Source organism: Sphaeramia orbicularis, chromosome 10, assembly GCF_902148855.1.
Source record: "Sphaeramia orbicularis chromosome 10, fSphaOr1.1, whole genome shotgun sequence".
Taxonomy (NCBI): domain Eukaryota; kingdom Metazoa; phylum Chordata; class Actinopteri; order Kurtiformes; family Apogonidae; genus Sphaeramia; species Sphaeramia orbicularis.
Genome location: NC_043966.1, coordinates 48,143,373 through 48,161,285, shown reverse-complemented (window position 1 = coordinate 48,161,285; position 17,913 = coordinate 48,143,373). Strand labels below are relative to the sequence as shown.

The window sequence follows — 17,913 nt, the reverse complement described above, 5'->3', positions numbered from 1 at the left end:
TTTCTTGTTAAAGATGGAATTCATTTCACAACCTTGTAAAACCCAACTCAATCGCAAATGTTTTACAAAGTATTGCGCAGTGAATGAATGATGTCTCAAGATGGCGGCACGTACGGACGCAGCGACTCGAGGCTCTCTGCTACTTTGCACCTTTTTGTGTTTTTCTTGTCTTCTATGTCTCTTTCTGACACAACCCTGCAACAGTTACACCCGCCAAGAACTGTTACACATTGGATATAAAGCAAAAATGGACATTACAAGGGCCTTCTCACGGACACACAACATCCCTCCGGAGATAACGAGACCGCCGGGTGCCACATGGATTGTTGGCGGGTACTGGAGGCAGCGGCGAAGGGAGAGGAAGCAGAAACATGGATGCGGGCCTGCTAGCCCGGCTTAGGAAACAACCACACAGACCTCCGTTACCATCTATCCTCCTCGTCAACGCCAGATCCCTTACAAACAAGATGGATGAGCTGCAGTCACAGATCGCATACAACCGCCTAATACGTGAGTGTTGTCAGCTGATTGTTAGCGAATCCTGGCTACACCTGCTAATCCCGAATGCTACAGTGGAGCTAGCTGGCCGCACCATTCACCGCCATGACCGGACCGAAGCCTCCGGTAAGACCAGGGGAGGGAGACTCTGTGTTTATGTGCTGAATGACTGGTGCTCCGACAGTAGTGTAATCGACACCTATTGTTCACCGGACCTAGAAGCCATGTCCGTCCGATGCCGACCCTTTTACCTGCCACGGGAGCTAACAGTAGCTATCGTGACCGCTGTTTACATCCATCCGAATGCTAACATTAGCGCGGCACTCGGCCAGCTCCAGCTGATGATAGCAAAACAGCAGAAGGCTCATCCGGACGGGGTTCACATCATCGTCGGGGACTTTAACAAAGCATGCCTCAAGTCTGTTCTCCCTAAATTCCACCAGCATGTCAAATGTGCAACAAGGGGGGAAAACACACTTGACCACATCTACACAAACATCAAGCATGCCTACAGAGCGTCCCCCCTCCCCCACCTCGGACAATCAGATCACCTCCCTGTGTTCCTCCTCCCAGCCTACACTCCCCTACGGAGGCAAACTAAAGCAGCCCGCCGTACCATCAAAGCCTGGCCTGAAAATGCTCTCGCCCAGTTGCCTCTGCAGTTGCAGTCTGCTTTTCCTGCACTGAATGGAGCATTTTTGAGGATCAAGACCTGGACACATTTACAGAGTCTGTCCTCTTCTATATCAAGTGCTGTGCAGAAGTGGTCGTGGAGAAAAAACACATCTGGGTCTTTCCAAACAGGAAGCCCTGGATGACAAGTGAAGTCCAGAGTCTGATCAGAGCTCGAAACTCAGCCTTCAGGACAGGGGACAGAGCTCTCTATAACACCGCCAGAGCTGACCTCAGGAGGGGTATTAGACAGGCCAAGGACTCTTACAAGAGGAAGGTGGAGGGTTATCTTCAGGACAACAACCCACAACAGATGTGGAGGGGCATCCAGGCCCTAACCAACTACAGCGGCCGAGCCCCTCCCCCCTCTTCCTTTTCCTCCAGTGACAGCAGCAATCTGGCAGAGGAGCAAAACCGCTTCTTTGCCAGGTTTGAGACCACCGGCACACACATACACCCGCAGTCACCGCCCTCCCCTGATTCCAGCACCCCTCCTCTTTCCCTCCAGGAGCATGAGGTGAGGAAGAACCTCAGGGCGGTGAAATCCAGAAAAGCTGCTGGACCAGACGGCATCCCAGGAGCACTGGTCAAAGCTTGTGCAGACCAACTGTCAGGTATCCTCACAAAACTCTTCAACCTGTTCCTGACACATGCCACTGTCCCTACCTGCCTGAAGTCCTCCACCATCATCCCCATCCCCAAAAAACCCACCATACATGGCCCCAACGATTACAGACCCATTGCCCTGACGTCTGTAATCATGAAGTGCCCGGAGCGTTCAGTCTCACAGCACATCAGAGACTGCCTCCCCCCTTCTTTTGACCCCCGCCAGTTTGCTTACAGGGCAAACCGGTCCAAGGAGGATGCCATCGCCCTCACACTTCATACTGCACTGAACCACCTGGAGAACAAGGAGAGCTATGTGAGGATGCTCTTCGTGGACTACAGTTCAGCGTTCAATACAATCATTCCAGACATTCTACACAACAAATTGCTCCAACTACAGATCCCCCTGCCCACCTGCTCCTGGGTTAAACACTTCCTGTCAAATTGCCCACAATTTGTCAAATTGGGCCCCTCCCACTCCTCCACACTCACACTTAGCACAGGTTCACCCCAAGGCTGTGTCCTGAGCCCCCTACTGTACGCCCTGTACACTCATGACTGCTCTCCAACCCACCCCACAAACAGCATTATTAAATATGCAGACAATACCACCATAGTGGGTTTCATCTGTAGTGGGGATGAGATGGCGTACAGGGATGAGGTGGAAAGGCTGTCATCTTGGTGCGCAGACAGTAACCTGAGCCTGAATGTCCAAAAGACTAAAGAACTCATACTGGACTTCAGGAAGCACAGACAGGCCCACACCCCCCTCCTCATTAATGGAATACAGGTGGAAACTGTCTCCACCTTCAAGTTCTTGGATGTACACATCTCAGCCGACCACTCCTGGACCCCCAACACCAAGGCCCTGGTGAAGAAGGCTCAGCAGCGGCTTCACTTCCTGCGCGTCCTCTGGACCAGAAGCTGCTGCTGGGCCTTCTACCGTTTGTCGGTGGAGAGTGTACTTTCATACTGCTTGGGTGTGTGGTATGCAGGCTCCACAGCAGAGGACAAGAAGGCGGTGCAGAGGGTTATTACAACTGCTCAAAAGATCATCGGCTGCCCTCTGCCCACCCTGGTACACCTGTCCACATCCTGCTGTTTGAGGAAAATAAAGGCCATCACAGGAGACCCCACACACCCCACATACCCACTGTTCCACCTGTTGCCCTCTGGGAGACGCTATAGATCGATCAAGTCCCGCACCAGCAGGCTGACAAACAGCTTCTTCCCCTGGACTATTCGCACTGCCAACACCTACGGACCCATACACACACCTTCGCACACAGTCTAACACAACTTCAGCACCTGTACAATCCTGCACACTGCACTTAACTTTGCACTCTGTATTTTTAAATTTTTTAGTCTCTACTGTTTTTAATCACAGTTATTTATTTATTTATATATACTATTATTGTCTTGTATCTTTTTTATTATTATCATGTGGTGCAGAGTAGTAGCCCCATAGCAATTTCATTGAAACTTTTGTGCAATGACAATAAAGGCTATTCTATTCTATTCTATTCTATTCTATTCTATTCTATTCTATTCTATTCTATTCTATTCTATTCTATTCTATTCTATTCTATTCATTTTATGGCTGTTGACCTGTTTGTGATAGCACAAGCTACCACAAGCTTTAGCCTAACCTTTTAACATTCACCAGGTCACCACCAATCATTTAAAGCCTCAGGTTACGTTTAAGCTACTGATGTAGTTTGGGCTGTTTTAGCCACAGGCTTAACACAGATAATAAAAAAAATGTAAGTTTAAGGTCACAAGCCAAACCCCAATTTCCATTAACTTTATTTACAATTATAGTTTCATGAAAAGTGTGGATGTTAAAAGGCTAATGAGTAATGGTAACTTTTTTTTCAGTTAAATGCTAATATTTACTATAATGAGTAATACTTGGCCTTTAGGGCTGAAGTGCACCTTGTAGTGACACAATCAAGGAGCTACTGAACTGTGTGAAAAGTTTTTCTACAAAAAACCTCACGTGGAGATCCAAAAATTTATACTGACATTTTGCTCATACAAGGCATTTATTTGGCTACATAAATTCAGGCATCTGCTACTCAAAAGCTAAGAAATGTGAAGAATGATTTTTAATGTTTCAAAAAGGACAAATACCATGAATTACTGAGACTATTTTTGCAGAGAGAACAACTTGTTTCACAGAGGTCGGAAAGCAGCACTGTTTGTCCTTCTCTGTTGTGGATTGTTTTAACATAATGCCACTTTGTTTGCAAGCAGGAAATATTTTGTTGATTTTCTTTTTCTGGTTTTTGCTTTGTAAATGACTCTTGAAAACAGGCAGTACCCAAGCCCTTAAAATTATATGATGAGTAATGCTATAATTTAGTTTTCAGTAGTTGGTGGTTTATTATTTTCAGAGCACCACGTAATTGTGGGGAGAGTGCATTTAATGTCCTGGCTATCAAACATAGTGAGAGGAGTCTGGGGGAAGTAAGAAGGATTAAAAAAAAAGACAGTGAAAGATCATCTGTCTCTTTAGAAAACAGAAGCAAAGTTGCCAAAGCTCTAAGTCGAGATGTTATTATTTGCACTCCTTACTGTCCTTAGGACCTATTGCTGGTCCAGCTGCTCTTAAACAGATGATAGGAGAATGAACCTGACAGTTGTTCAACATAAAACCTCATATAACTCATGGAATAAGATAAATTGATTCTGATTAATACTGTGATTGCAATACATACATGAACAGCTGAGTTCTTCTGTGTTACATCTTGTGTGTCATGTGATATTTGGTACTTCGCTACACTAAATGCACAAATTCTTGTCATCTTACCTCTGGAGTGTTGGTTCGAGAGGCCCGGTTGTATTCACTGTCACTGGAACTGGTTTCCGATTCATCTGTGTCTGATTCTGAACTGCTCTCTGATTCACTGCTACTTGCTGATGCTCCACTATGAAACACAGAAAAAAGCCAAAATAAAACCATGCATGATAAAAAAAAACCAACCAACCAACCAAAAAAAAACCCCAAACATTTCCACTAAATGCAGGCAAATTGCCTTTAATGGCTGTCACTACTAACAGGATTATGTCATAGTTTCACACTGTTCTCACATCCCAGAGGTATCAGACAGAGTTCATTTTATATTTCTTTATGCTTTTCAATGAAATAAAAAGTAATATCTGACAGAACCAGAAAAAAATGTAAAATAAAGTTCTGAAAATTGTATGCCAAGATCAATCCGTATGCAGATGACATCGCACTTTATCTTAAAAATATAAATCCTATAAACCAATTCAAACAAGATGAAAAAGTGTAGTCCTCTTACTTTTTGTTTTAGTGAAGTTGAAAATATTTCTGCTGGAGAAACTTGTCAACCTCACTAATGAATAACTTCCAATTTTCCAATTATCCTTTTATGATAAAGCTTCTGTCAGGATCATATTTTTTTTCTCTCACCCATCTTGGGTCTTGTCCCTTTGCAATAGTAGTACATTATATACTGTAGTATAATTTGGTACAGTGTATGTTGGTGAAAAAATGTGAGGGGATGGCAGATTTAGCTTTTTTAAAATCAGATCCCAAACCACAGGTGACCTGTATCAAATATTAAATATGTTGTAACCTGTTTCTTGCAGCTGATAAAGAACATTTTTATGAGCAGGCCTACTGTAGAAAATTATCTTTAATATAACATATTAATATAACATATTGGTCACTTGAATTAGCATAATGTTTTGTTAATCAAATCACTTGAGCCTGTCATTCTAATCACAGCTACTTTGGTAGTCACAGGTCTCAGGCAGTTTTTTTTGGGTTATGTAAACTGTAATAATTATCTTCTTTAAAAATTTTTTTGTAAGTTTGACTTGCTGTGGGGTTTACACTGTTTGGTTATTGCTTGATGACACTCTGAAAAGGTATGACCAAAGCCAATTGAACACTATGACCAAAGCTTGTGCTCACTATTGAACACAATCTTTGGTCCCCACTTTGAATAAAATGTCATTGCTGGATGAGGCAGCGATACACAGAGAAGAGTGGGGAAATTTCCCCCCTGGAAAAATCACACAGTGTATAATTCTTGAGGTGGTGGTAGTTAGTCTCATTCTTCATCCTTTGCTTTCCTGCCCCATATGATAAACACCTATACTGGCATGATCCAATTTTCTGCCAAAAACATCTTTTCACTGCAGCCCAGTGAAAGCACAACTCTACAACAAGGACAACACATCAGAATTTGATTTACATGCATGGGGTCAGACAGGGCAATATAAATATAAAAAGAACACTTAGAATAAATAAATTACACTTTAAGTCCAATTATAAGGCAATTGTTTTTAATTAGTTCATTTATCAAGTTGTGTCTGTTAGTCGTGATGGGAAGTTCAATTCTTTTTTGTAACTCGATTCTTTCAGTTCATTCATCTGTTGTGAACTGATTCAGAATCGATTCCTTTGATTCACCAATTAAAAAAAATAGAGCTGGTGTTGGTTGCAAGCCGGCGACCAATTTGGTGGTGCCAAATTGCTGAGCATATGCACCACTTAACAGGAGAAGGTTTGACCCTTAATACCTCTCGCTTATGTCCATCTATGAATAATGTAATTAGAAAATTACAGAATTTAATAAAGGTTTTCCACTAGTTTATCAATCTAGTACTACTTTGACAATAGTTATTTATATGCTTTTGACTTTTTAATCTATCTATCTATCTATCTATCTATCTATCTATCTATCTATCTATCTATCTATCTATCTATCTATCTATCTATCTATCTATCTATCTATCTATCTATCTATCTATCTATCTATCTATTTGTCTATCTGACTTCTGTCTTTTTATGGTAGGGGTATCTAGTCTCGTTCTGTCGTTCGATAGACTCACTGACTCACAAAGCAACTCAGTGAGCCATCGATTTGTGAATGATTCAGCGATTCGTGAATGACTCACTGAGTCACCAAATCGTGAACAATTCAGTAAGTCATCAATTCATGAACAATCCAGCGAGTCAGCAATTCGTGAACAATCCAGTGAGTCAGCGATTCATGAATAATTCAGCAAGTCATTGATTCGTGCAGGATTCAGCAACTCGGCCGTACTTGACTGCAGCAGTTCTTTACCTTGGCTTTGTCCATCTGTTGCCAGCAAGTAATCTCACGATACAATTAGAGATCTTACTGTAGAGACTCTGGGTGCTGCATGTTATGTCACACAGCACTTAAATCTCCAACTTAATGAGTGACTCCGACTAGTTTATATGATGAATAGATAATAATATTAACAAAGTATTGCTGAATCGATTCAACTCTTTTGCGAATCGCCCATCACTACTGTTAGCCATTTGCTTACTTACACTTGCCTTTGTATAGTTTTCATACATTGATTCAGGCTCACTTCTTGGTAATTCTTCTTGGTTTAACTGGACTGGTTTAGCTCTTTTGAAAATGTTTCATCTCACATCCAAGAGACTTCTTAAATTCTAATAACTGGTGGGGGAAACTGGACTTATAAACCTGTAGGGGGAGTGGTCACAGTACTGGCCAGAGGACTCAATTTTACTGTGACCCCCAAACAGATCCCAGTGGTTGATCTCATTACAGCCACAGAGTTTGCAATCAGAAACAACAAGTTAGCAGACACAGAGGCTAAGTCCATCAGACTGAAAGTTAATGCAGCCCTTTCAAGCGGTAAGTCACCTCCATACAACCTCACCACTGAAGAAAGAAGAGCCTTAGCCTCTCTTTGGAGATGTAGTGTGGTCCTTAACACAATGGACTACAACAACAAAATGACCAGCCTACACAGTGATACCACCACCTATGAGACACTGAGAAGAGACCCCACAAGTGGCTTCAAAAGAAAGTTGTAGAAGGCCTACAAAAGCTAGAGAAAGAAAAAGCCATTGATAGACCACTCTACCACAAACTCTACCCTGGTGAATCCACCCACTGTCCCAAGATACACACGAAAGGAGCCCCCCTCAGACCCATTGTGAGCAGCATAAACTCAGTGGCCTACAACCTTGCAAAACACCTGATGACCATCTTGGCCCCTTTGGTTGGAAACACACCACAAGATCAACAAGATCAAGGGCCTTCCTTAAAGCCAAAACAAGGAACCAAAAACTCACCAACAGCACAGAGGAAAAGCCGTTGTCATTTCATACACAGTAGGAGTCTCTGAAAATCATACTGAGACAGGCTCTGGTATATCCCAAGAACAAACTACCTAGGGAGAAGCAAAGAAACATTGTCTACGCAGTTCAGTGCAGTGAGGAATGTACGGACTTATACATAGGAGAAACCAAACAAGCCCTCCATAAACGTATGGCTCAACACAGGAGAGCCTCCACCTCAGGCCAAGACTCCACCTCAAGCCAAGAATCTGCAGTCCATCTTCACTTGGATGACAAATTGTTTGAGAGAGGAGTCAAAGAATCCACTTGCAAAAAGTTGCCATGATTTGGTAATAAAGAGTCAACATGAGAACACATGATAGCATATCCCCGTCATCATAGTGAAGTAGATTACACACCTTGCATGGTGTCAGAAGTAAAGTTTGGCTTGTGGAGGTATTAAATTGTTAAGACTATATTGATGGGAATGGCAAAGTTTTCTGTACCAGAGCCATTTAACTTAACTAACCCTAACCTGGGGGACTGGCCAGACTGGAAACAACGTTTCACCCAGTACTGCATTGCTGCAAAGTTAAATAGTGAGCTGGAGGAGGTCCCAGTCTGCTTGTTAATTTACTCCACGGGGCCGGAGGCAGCACAAGTTTATAAAATGTTTGGCTTGGAAGATGATGACGAAGACGGATACGAGACTAACGACTATGACAAAATGATGGTACTGTTTGATGCACATTTTGTGCCAAAGAGAAACGTCATCTTCGAATGTGCAGGATTCCATTCAGACACACAAGAGCCTGGTGAGTCCGTTGAACAGTACATAAAACACCTGTATAAACTTGCTGCTCACTGTGACTTTGCTGAGAAAGAAAAGGTGATATGTGACAGACTTGTCATAGGAATCAAAGATAAAGATCTCTCACTGAAACTACTGATGACTGGTGATTTAACCTTAAAAAAGGTGGATGACACGAGTTAGTTAAGCTTCAGAACTCTGACACTGCTGCAGCAGGACGTGTAGATGCAGTAAAACAGAAGCCACTCAAAAATAAATGGAAAAATAAATACAAGGGAGTCATGTCAGGACAAACAGACAGTGAGAGGAGGAATTGTGGCAGATGTGGACGCACTCATAACAAGGAGAACTTTCCAGCTAAGGGTAAAGAGTACAATAAATGTCACAAATTACGTCATTTTGCAAACAAATGCAAAACAAAGCAGAGGATGTTGACAGTACCCAAAATATTCTAACGGAAAATGCAGGAACTGCTGCAAGATCATGAAGGCACTACATGGATGACAATCCTGGTGTTTGGAGCCACAATGGACGAATGTGACCACCATCTGAGAAGGGTGATGGGAACCATCCAAGGATCTGGCTAAAAGATCAATTGCCAGAAAAGCAAACTCAGACAGAATACTCTTCACTTTCTGGGCCGTGTTATTAGCAAGGATGACATCACTCCATGCCCTGAGTGGGTCTCTGTCTCCACTGCCCTGAAAACACCCCAAAACATATCAGAGTTAAAAGGAGTACTTGGAATGGTAAATTATGTAGGTCGTTATATTCCTCACCTGTCTCACACTCTCCAACCCCTCTATGAGCTGTTAAAGAACAGCATGGCCTGGTTGTGGGGCCCACTACAGGAGGAAGCATTTGAAAAGGTTAAAACATTGATAACGTCAGCACCTGCTCTCCGGTCCTACAATCCAAAACTGCCAACAGTAGTAGCTGCGGACGCATCCAGTTAGAGACTGGGTGGAATGTTACTGCAGGATCATGGAGGAATACTAAAACCTGTAGCCAATTTTCCTCGTACACTAAATGCAGCAGAAAAGAATTATGCACAGATACGGAAAGAATGTCTGGCTGATTTATGGGTGACAGAAAAGTTCTACCTGTATGCCTATGTGGTTTGGAAAACTACAAACTGCTCATTGACCACAAACTACTGGTTACATTCATCAACCACAGAGACTTGGATAAGACATCCCTGAGGTGCCTGCAATTTCTTATTCATCTCATGAAGTTCAACCCAGTGGCTGAGTACATCCCTGGTAAGAACCTGATAGTTCCTGATGTGCTCTCTAGACATCGGGAGACCAAGAAGAATGAAAGTGAACTACGTGAGGACATCCAGGCCTATGTGGACACCATAAAGGTGTATGAGAGACGTAAAACTGTGCTGGAGAAGATAAAGACAGGGAAACATGAGTCCCTATTACATGTCAAACACTACATTAAGACAGGGTGGCCGCATCACAAGAGAGTGATGTGGTCAGGCCAGCCTTAGAATATTTGAGGGAAAGAAGCAATTTGAGTGAGCAAAACAGTCTGTTAAAAAGAGCAATCAAAATTGTAATTCCACAGACCTTGAGATCAGAGATACTGGAAAGAATCCATCCTTGGTGTCAAGGCTTAAATAAATGTAGAGCAAGGTATAGAGACACCATCTGGTGGCCAAAGATTAGCCAAGAAGTCAAGGAAAGGTGTTGGCATGTTCCCACTGCAAAGAGCACAGACCTAACCAGCACCATGAACCACTCATCACTACATCCTTGCCAGAGCTACCTTGGCAAAAACTTGCTGCGGACTTGTGTGAGTTCAAAGGAAAGAACTACCTAGTAGTTAGTGACTACAATTCAAGGTGGTTAGAGATACTAAGTCTCCCCAGAACAAGTGAAGCTGTGATAACCAAGCTGTTGAGCATATTTGCTGCTTTCGATTTTGTGAGGAGCTGGTCACTGATAATGGCTCACAGTTCAGCTCACAACAGTTCAAGGACTTTGTATCTAAGAATGACATCAATCATACAACATCAAGTCCGTACTATCCTCAGGTTAATGGGATGGCTGAGTGAGCAGTTAAAACAGCCAAGGGTATCCTGAAACAACTGGACCCTCAGCTTGCCCTATTGAGCTACAGGAACACTCCGACTGAACTGACACTCCTGATAGGAAGGACACTGAGGACCACAGTTCCTAAGCTCAATTACCAACTGAACCCAGCATGTTCTAGTCCAGGGGTCACCAATTCTGGTCCTCGAGGGCTACTATCCTGCATGTTTTAGATGTATCCCTCTTCCAGCACACCTGATTCAAATGATAAACCTATCATCAAGCTCTGCAGAAGTCTGATAATGACCGTCAGGTGTGCTGGAAGAGAGAAACATCTAAAACATGCAGGATAGTAGCCCTCGAGGACCAGGATTGATGACCCCTGTTCTAGTCTGTCTAAAGTCACAGGCAGAACAATTCCAAAGCTAAGCAGGAGGCATTTAGCAAAGCTGCTTCCTGCCTTGGGTGCAGAGGACAGAGTATGAATAAAGACTGACAGAAAAAATGGAGCAGAACCAGAGTCATCCAAGCTGCATGTCCCACACCATGCTCATTCATTGTGAGGACACCACAAGGGGACATGAACAGATGACACCACAGACATCTGCAAACTGTCAACCATTAACATCAGGAGACTCAACAAGAGACATTTCCCATGACACCACATTGCAGTGACATCCCTCATGAGCCCCTGAGACCTGCTCATGCTGATACAGTGACTGCTAGGGTGGCACCACCACCACTGTCACAGCCAAAGGTTGTGACAACGTGTTCAGGACATGTGGTGAAACCTGCTGTCAAGCTGACTTATTAGTTTGCTGGAATGTAGAGCTATATGGGGCAGAATAAACCCCGTTCCTGATTCATCAGGGTGTGGTAGTCCACCCAATAGCCTGTATATTAGTATTATTGTTCTTGTAAATGTTTTGGTGTTGAAAACTAAAAAAGATAAACGTGTTTGAGTTGAACAAGGTAAAAGGACATGAGTAAACAAAGGATAATAAGTTTTGTTGTTTTCAGAAGAGATTTAATTTATCTTAATGCCATGGAGCTTGAAAAATATTGGAAAGTATGATCCTGAATTTAAAGGGGGAGATGTGGAGTGAGCCTATTTTATGTTATGTTCTATCACAGCAAATTGGCACATGCGCAGAGGAGACAAAGGTACACCTTGCAAAAAGCTGACATGACTTGTTAATAGAGTCAATGTGAGAACGCAGGATAGTATGGAAGCAAATCTGTGTCATCAGATTTTGAAGTATAAAAGAAGATTTGTAGTTGAAAAATATTTGTAGCTGAAGAAAAGTTTTGAACACACGTAAAAAAAAAAACAGGTTGTAAAAAATAATTAGTGTAAGTGTAGACCATATTTGTATCATTGGGAATGTTTTGTTCACATGTATGACTAAATCTGATAGAGGCACAACTCTGCCACCCTCAGATACAACGCTGAAGTTATGGGTTACAAAACTGAAGTTACGGATCACCAAATACAAGTTACGAATTACGAATTTTGGCCTTGTTCTGATGTCCGAGCGAATAACCAATCAGAGCGTTATTCACTGACCTGCCAGTCAACATTACCCCACCTATAAGCAAATTTCCCGAACACATTTGAGCATCAATGTATCATTGGGCGGGACCATTGAGACACTTTGGCGGAACCACAGTTAATGAATCACCATAATATGAAGTACGTTGGATGGAGAGAAGGATAGATGCAAGAGTCTACTCCGGTAAGTTTAGTAGCCTGATTTAGTTGATTTTTTTAAAATAGTATTTTCAGTTGCAAGTAATATCCCAGTAGGAAAACGATTGTGGACAGTGACTCTTCAGTCGCAAAGTTAACTCAGAAAGAGAGGGTTGCCATTTGGCTGTAGCCTACTACTGTAGCCTACCATCGCAAGCCTCTCCTGAGAAGAGCAACGTAGCTGTCGGTGTTGGGCTGTTCAGCTGGGATTAGGTTCAGCCTCACACACATATGCATATGGACTAGAGCAGTCACAGGTTTGGGAAAGATAACCAATGAGCTTGTTAACGCTGGACGCTAATCAAATAAACAAATATTTCATAGGCCTTTGCCTTTTACAAATTTTATATAGCCTAGACTGCAATGTAGCCTACAAGTAATTATGTGGGCTAGCCGCTGACTGCATAACACACGTATACATGCAGTCTATTTATTTTCCTTACGTAAAATCTCAGCGGTTTTAGTAAATCTTTATAGCTAATCACAATGAAAATGAATCTTAAATTCTGATCTCATTCCTGTATAATATTTGATGCTTTAGTTTTGTCATTATATGGTACATTCTTATATTTTCTATGGTTGGGATAAGCCAGTTCAACCCAGCTGAATGCTAGACGGTCATGACTAATCATCTTCGTCAGTCTGGCAGACTACGCAACAATGACGGTTGCAGTTGAAATGGAGTATTTCTGGTCTGTATTTAATCATTATTTCAACTCCAGCATTTCAAATGCCATTGCTTTCAGATACCTTGGCTTTGTTACGTGCCAGGAGGTCTAGGGTGCCGACACATAACAAAAACTAAAAGAAAGAAAAAGATGGTCCGGGAGACAGCAAAGGAAAACGTGGAGAGTAGGTTGATTGTAGCAAAAAGACTGAAAATTTATTATGGAAAAATAAATTGTACATAGCCACAATTACTTAAGAAAAACATAAATAACATAAGCTGCGTCAAACAAAAAGCGAACTGCAGCAACGGACTCACTCTGCTCTTCATGGTTGGAGCTCCAGGCTTTTATAGGCAGGCAGCGAATTGAATTCAGGTGTTTCCAGTTGGCCCAAACTGAAGGCGGAGACAAGGAAAGAAAAACAGAACCAACAGCCCCAGCCGTAACAGGCTTTATCATTTGATCTGGAACACAGAGCATTGACGACTTTGCTGTGTGCAATAACATGCACCACGTGCAAACCTTAGAGAGCTTCAACCAGGCTACACGAGTGTTCAGCTGTTCACATTTGGAACATGTCGTTTTTGTGGGTACTTGTTTTTAAACATTCACCTTTTCCCCCAGCGTTGATAGAGCCATTGCAATAAATTGAAAACGGGATCGTGGCCACAGTATCATCATTTTATGTTGAGTGAATACATCCTTCAATATATCATGTAGAAATTTCATATTGAATTGTTGGCGATTTTGTTGCCATTGTAGTTTCATTAAATCATCGACACAAACTGCCATCAGGGCAGGCAAGTATTGTCAGTGGATCCTTACTTGTGGCTGTCACCGACCGCTTCCCACGCTCTGCCCCTGGTATTTCGCTGTTACCACCATGGCGTCAACCACAACACCCGGAGATAGTCCTCTCGTCCAAGCAAACAAAACCCTGGTAAAGGCTTACCAGACGATCGTGGATCTCAAAGAGGAAATGCTGCGCCTCTCCGCAGAACTAGCGGAGAAAAATGCCCAGCTCTCTGGTTTCTCCAGCCACTTTCCCACACTGTCCAGTCTGTTTCTGAAAAGTGCAGAGAAGCCCAAAGCCCCTTGTGATGATATGGTGTTATGGGATCCATCCTCTGCCTGTCCTCGTCCCCCGTGTTCTACACCTTGGTCTGAAGTGGTGATTCGTGGCCGCAAAAAGAACACGAGCAAAGACTCACCACCGCCGAGCATCAGCACATCAAACCGCTTCGGCGTCCTGTCTGTGGAGGACACTCCAGCTCCCCCTGCCGCAGCTGGTGTGCTCCCCATCCCACCTGGTTCTGTCCGGGAACTGGCTCCTGCTGACTCCGTGGCTGCCACCGAGCGGATTACCGGCGAAGGTCATAACGCCGGTCCCCCTGTGAAGCCTTCGACCTAGGGTCCCCGCTCCTCGGGCCGCTCCTCGGCCTGACGCCGCCTCCTCCGAGAGGCTGTCCGCCGTCACTCCGACGGTCCACCCGTGGAAGGTCCACCCGTGGAATGTCCACCTAGAGACACCAAAAACCCTTCACCCTCAACACCGTCTCCTCGACCACTTTTCCCTCCAACCACTGCTATCCTCGGGGACTCCATCATCTGTAACATCCATTTCTTTAACGCCATAACCAAATGTTTCCCCAGTTCCACCGTTACCTCCATTAACTGCCTCAGCTGCTGCCCTCACTGCCGTCCACCGTTACCTGTATCATAGTTCACGTGGGCTTCAATGATACTTCTCTTCAACAGTCCGAAGAGACAAAGGTTCATTTTAAAAACCTCTTTCATAAACTGAAAGGATCTGGGAAGGCTGTTTTCATATCCAGACCCCTCCCCTCCTTTGCCCATGGTGTGGGCTGTTTCAGCCGCCTCCTCAGCCTGAACACCTGGCTCCAGTCCGCCTCTACTCTGAATGGCTTCAGTTTTATTGATAATTTTAATCTGTTCTGGAACTGTTCCTCCTTTTACAAGTCCGATGGTGTCCACCCCTCTAGACTGGGCAGCAGGGTCTTGGCTCAAAACATTCAACATGCTGTCCTGACTAAAACCACACCCACACCTATGTGACTATGCTCTCCCTCTTCTGCGGCAGTCACCTGCTCCCCCTGCTGGTCACATCAAACATGACTACGTTCAGAGTCTCCTGTACAGCCTGTAGGAAGACTGAATACCGCCCCAGCTGATCTCTCCTCCTCTCCTAGGCCCTCACTAAAGACAGTTACACCCCTCACTCACACCAGCTCACCTCTGAGGAACAATCTCTTTACTGGTCACTATCCCATTCCTGTTATATTCGGTTCACGTATGGGGTTTCACACTCCTAAAAGGCATCGTAATATCACCAATCTCCGCCCATTAATACACACCACAGTCATTGGTGCGTCCTTCTCTGTAGGGTTATGGAATTGCCAATCTGCAGTGAACAAAGCAGATTTTATTGCTGCCTATGCCAACCACCACGCACTGGACATCCTGGCTCTCACTGAAACCTGGATTAAGCCTGAAAACAATGCAACCCCAGCCGCACTTTCTACCAACCACACATTCTCCCACACCTCTCGTCCATCTGGACGAGGAGGTGGCGTGGGTCTGTTAATTTCCAACAAATGGAAATACAATCAATTACTACCTTCAGTCAAATACAACTCCTTTGAATACCATGCCATCCTAGTGACAGCACCAGTTAAACTGTACATAATTGTCATTTATCGTCCACCAGGACAACTGGGTGATTTTTCCTGATGAGCTCGACACTCTGCTTTCCTCCATCCCAGAGCATGACTGCCCCATGCTAGTCCTCGGTGACATGAACATCCACTTAGACAATCCCAGCTTCTCAGATTTCATGTCACTAATACTCTCTGTTGAGCTACAGCGGGTTTGCAGTCCTCCAACCCACAAAGCTGGTAAAGAGCTCAATCTCATTTTCACCCGAAACTGCATCACAGATGCCCTCACAGTCACACCTTTAAACCTGTCTGACCACTATTTCATTCAGTTCAGTGTGCCTCTCCCTGAAAAACACTCTGCTCCCTCCCCCATGGTCTCTTTCCGCCACAACCTCCGCAACTTGCCCCCCACTCACTTCTCCACCATCGTGGCCTCCGCTCTCCCTCCCCCCAGCACTTTTTCCTTCTTAGAGGTTAATGACGCCACTGAGTCTCTGTGCTCTACACTTAGCTCCTGTCTGGATAGTCTGTGCCCTCTATCCACTAGACCCACTCAATCCTCACAGTCCCACCCATGGCTCAATGATACCCTCCAGTCACTGTGTACAAACCTCAGAGCCGCAGAGAGAAAATGGCACAAAACAAAAAGCTCTTCTGACCTGATCACATTCCAGTCACAATTAGTATCCTTCTCATCCAGTGTCACTGCTGCGAAGAAGGCTTACTATAATAACAAAATTCATTCTGCCACCGACACCAAGAAACTATTCTCAACCTTTAAAACACTACTCAACCCTCTGCCTCCACCACCCACTACTAACCTGACAGCAGACAATTTTGCTTCATTTTTCACAAATCAAGTGTCTTCTATCAGCAGTCAGTTCACCGAACCACCCATAGACTGCACGCCTCCTTCATCATCATCATCATCATCATCATCATCATCATCATCATCATCATCATCATCACACTGCTTCCTCTCCCCAGACTATGGGTACTACTAACTCAACTGACAAAAGCCCAACTGCGTCTTTCCCTTCATTTACTCCCCTCACAGAGAACAAGGTGTCTAAACTCCTTTCCTCTAGCCATCCTACGACATGCCTGTTGGACCCTATTCCATCCAACCTCTTACAGTCTGTAGCCCCTACTATCACAGCACCAATCACACATGTGATTAATGCTTCACTGACATCAGGAACATTTCCTACAGTATTTAAACAAGCGCAGGTAACACCACTACTCAAAAAACCTTCCCTCACCCCCACTCAAGTGGAGAATTATTGACTCATCTTACTCCTCCCATACCTTTCTAAGACCATCAAAAGGGCGGTTTTCAAACAGGTCACAGAATTCCTCTCCCAAAATAACCTCCTTGACATCAACCAATCTGGCTTCAAAATCGGCCACTCCACTGAAACGGCTCTGTTGTCTGTGACAGAAGCCTTGAAAGAGGCTAGAGCAGCAGCCAAGTCTTGAGTACTCATTCTACTGAACTTATTGGCAGCATTTGACACTGTCAATAATGATATCCTGTTATCCATACTCTTGAACATGGGCATCACAGGCCATGCACACTTCTGGTTTCAATCTTACCTTACTGATCGGTTCTTCAAAGTGTCCTGGCTAGGGCACACATCAGCAGTTCACCACCTCACCACAGGGGTCCCCCAAGGCTCTGTGTTGGGCCCCCTCCTTTTTGTCATATACACCACCTCACTTGGTCAGATCATCCACTCACACGGCTTCTCATATCATTGCTATGCTGATGATACCCAGCTCTATCTGGCATTCCCACCTGATGACTCCACAGTCTCAGCGCGAATCTCAGATTGTCTCTCTGACATATCTGCATGGATGAAAGCCCATCACCTTCAGCTGAACCTGTCCAAAACTGAACTGCTGGTCTTCCCAGCTAAGTCAACCATACAGCATGACATCTCCATCAGTACTGACTCCTTATCTTTGGCTCCTACCAATGTAGTACGTAACTTGGGAGTCATGATTGATAATCAGTTGACCTTCACAGATCACGTTGCCTCTGTCACCCGATCATGTCGTTTCACTCTGTTCAACCTAAGAAAGATC

At 44.1% G+C, this 17,913-nt stretch overlaps 1 protein-coding gene across 1 annotated transcript in view; it reads right to left on the bottom strand.

The window, feature by feature from the left end:
• aff2 (AF4/FMR2 family, member 2) overlaps positions 1-17,913 on the bottom strand; it is a 437,847-nt gene that overhangs the window by 71,488 nt on the left and 348,446 nt on the right. The window contains exon 11 of the mRNA XM_030145497.1: positions 4,589-4,706. Coding sequence (XP_030001357.1) covers positions 4,589-4,706 — 118 coding nt within the window. The remainder of the gene's footprint in view (positions 1-4,588; positions 4,707-17,913) is intronic.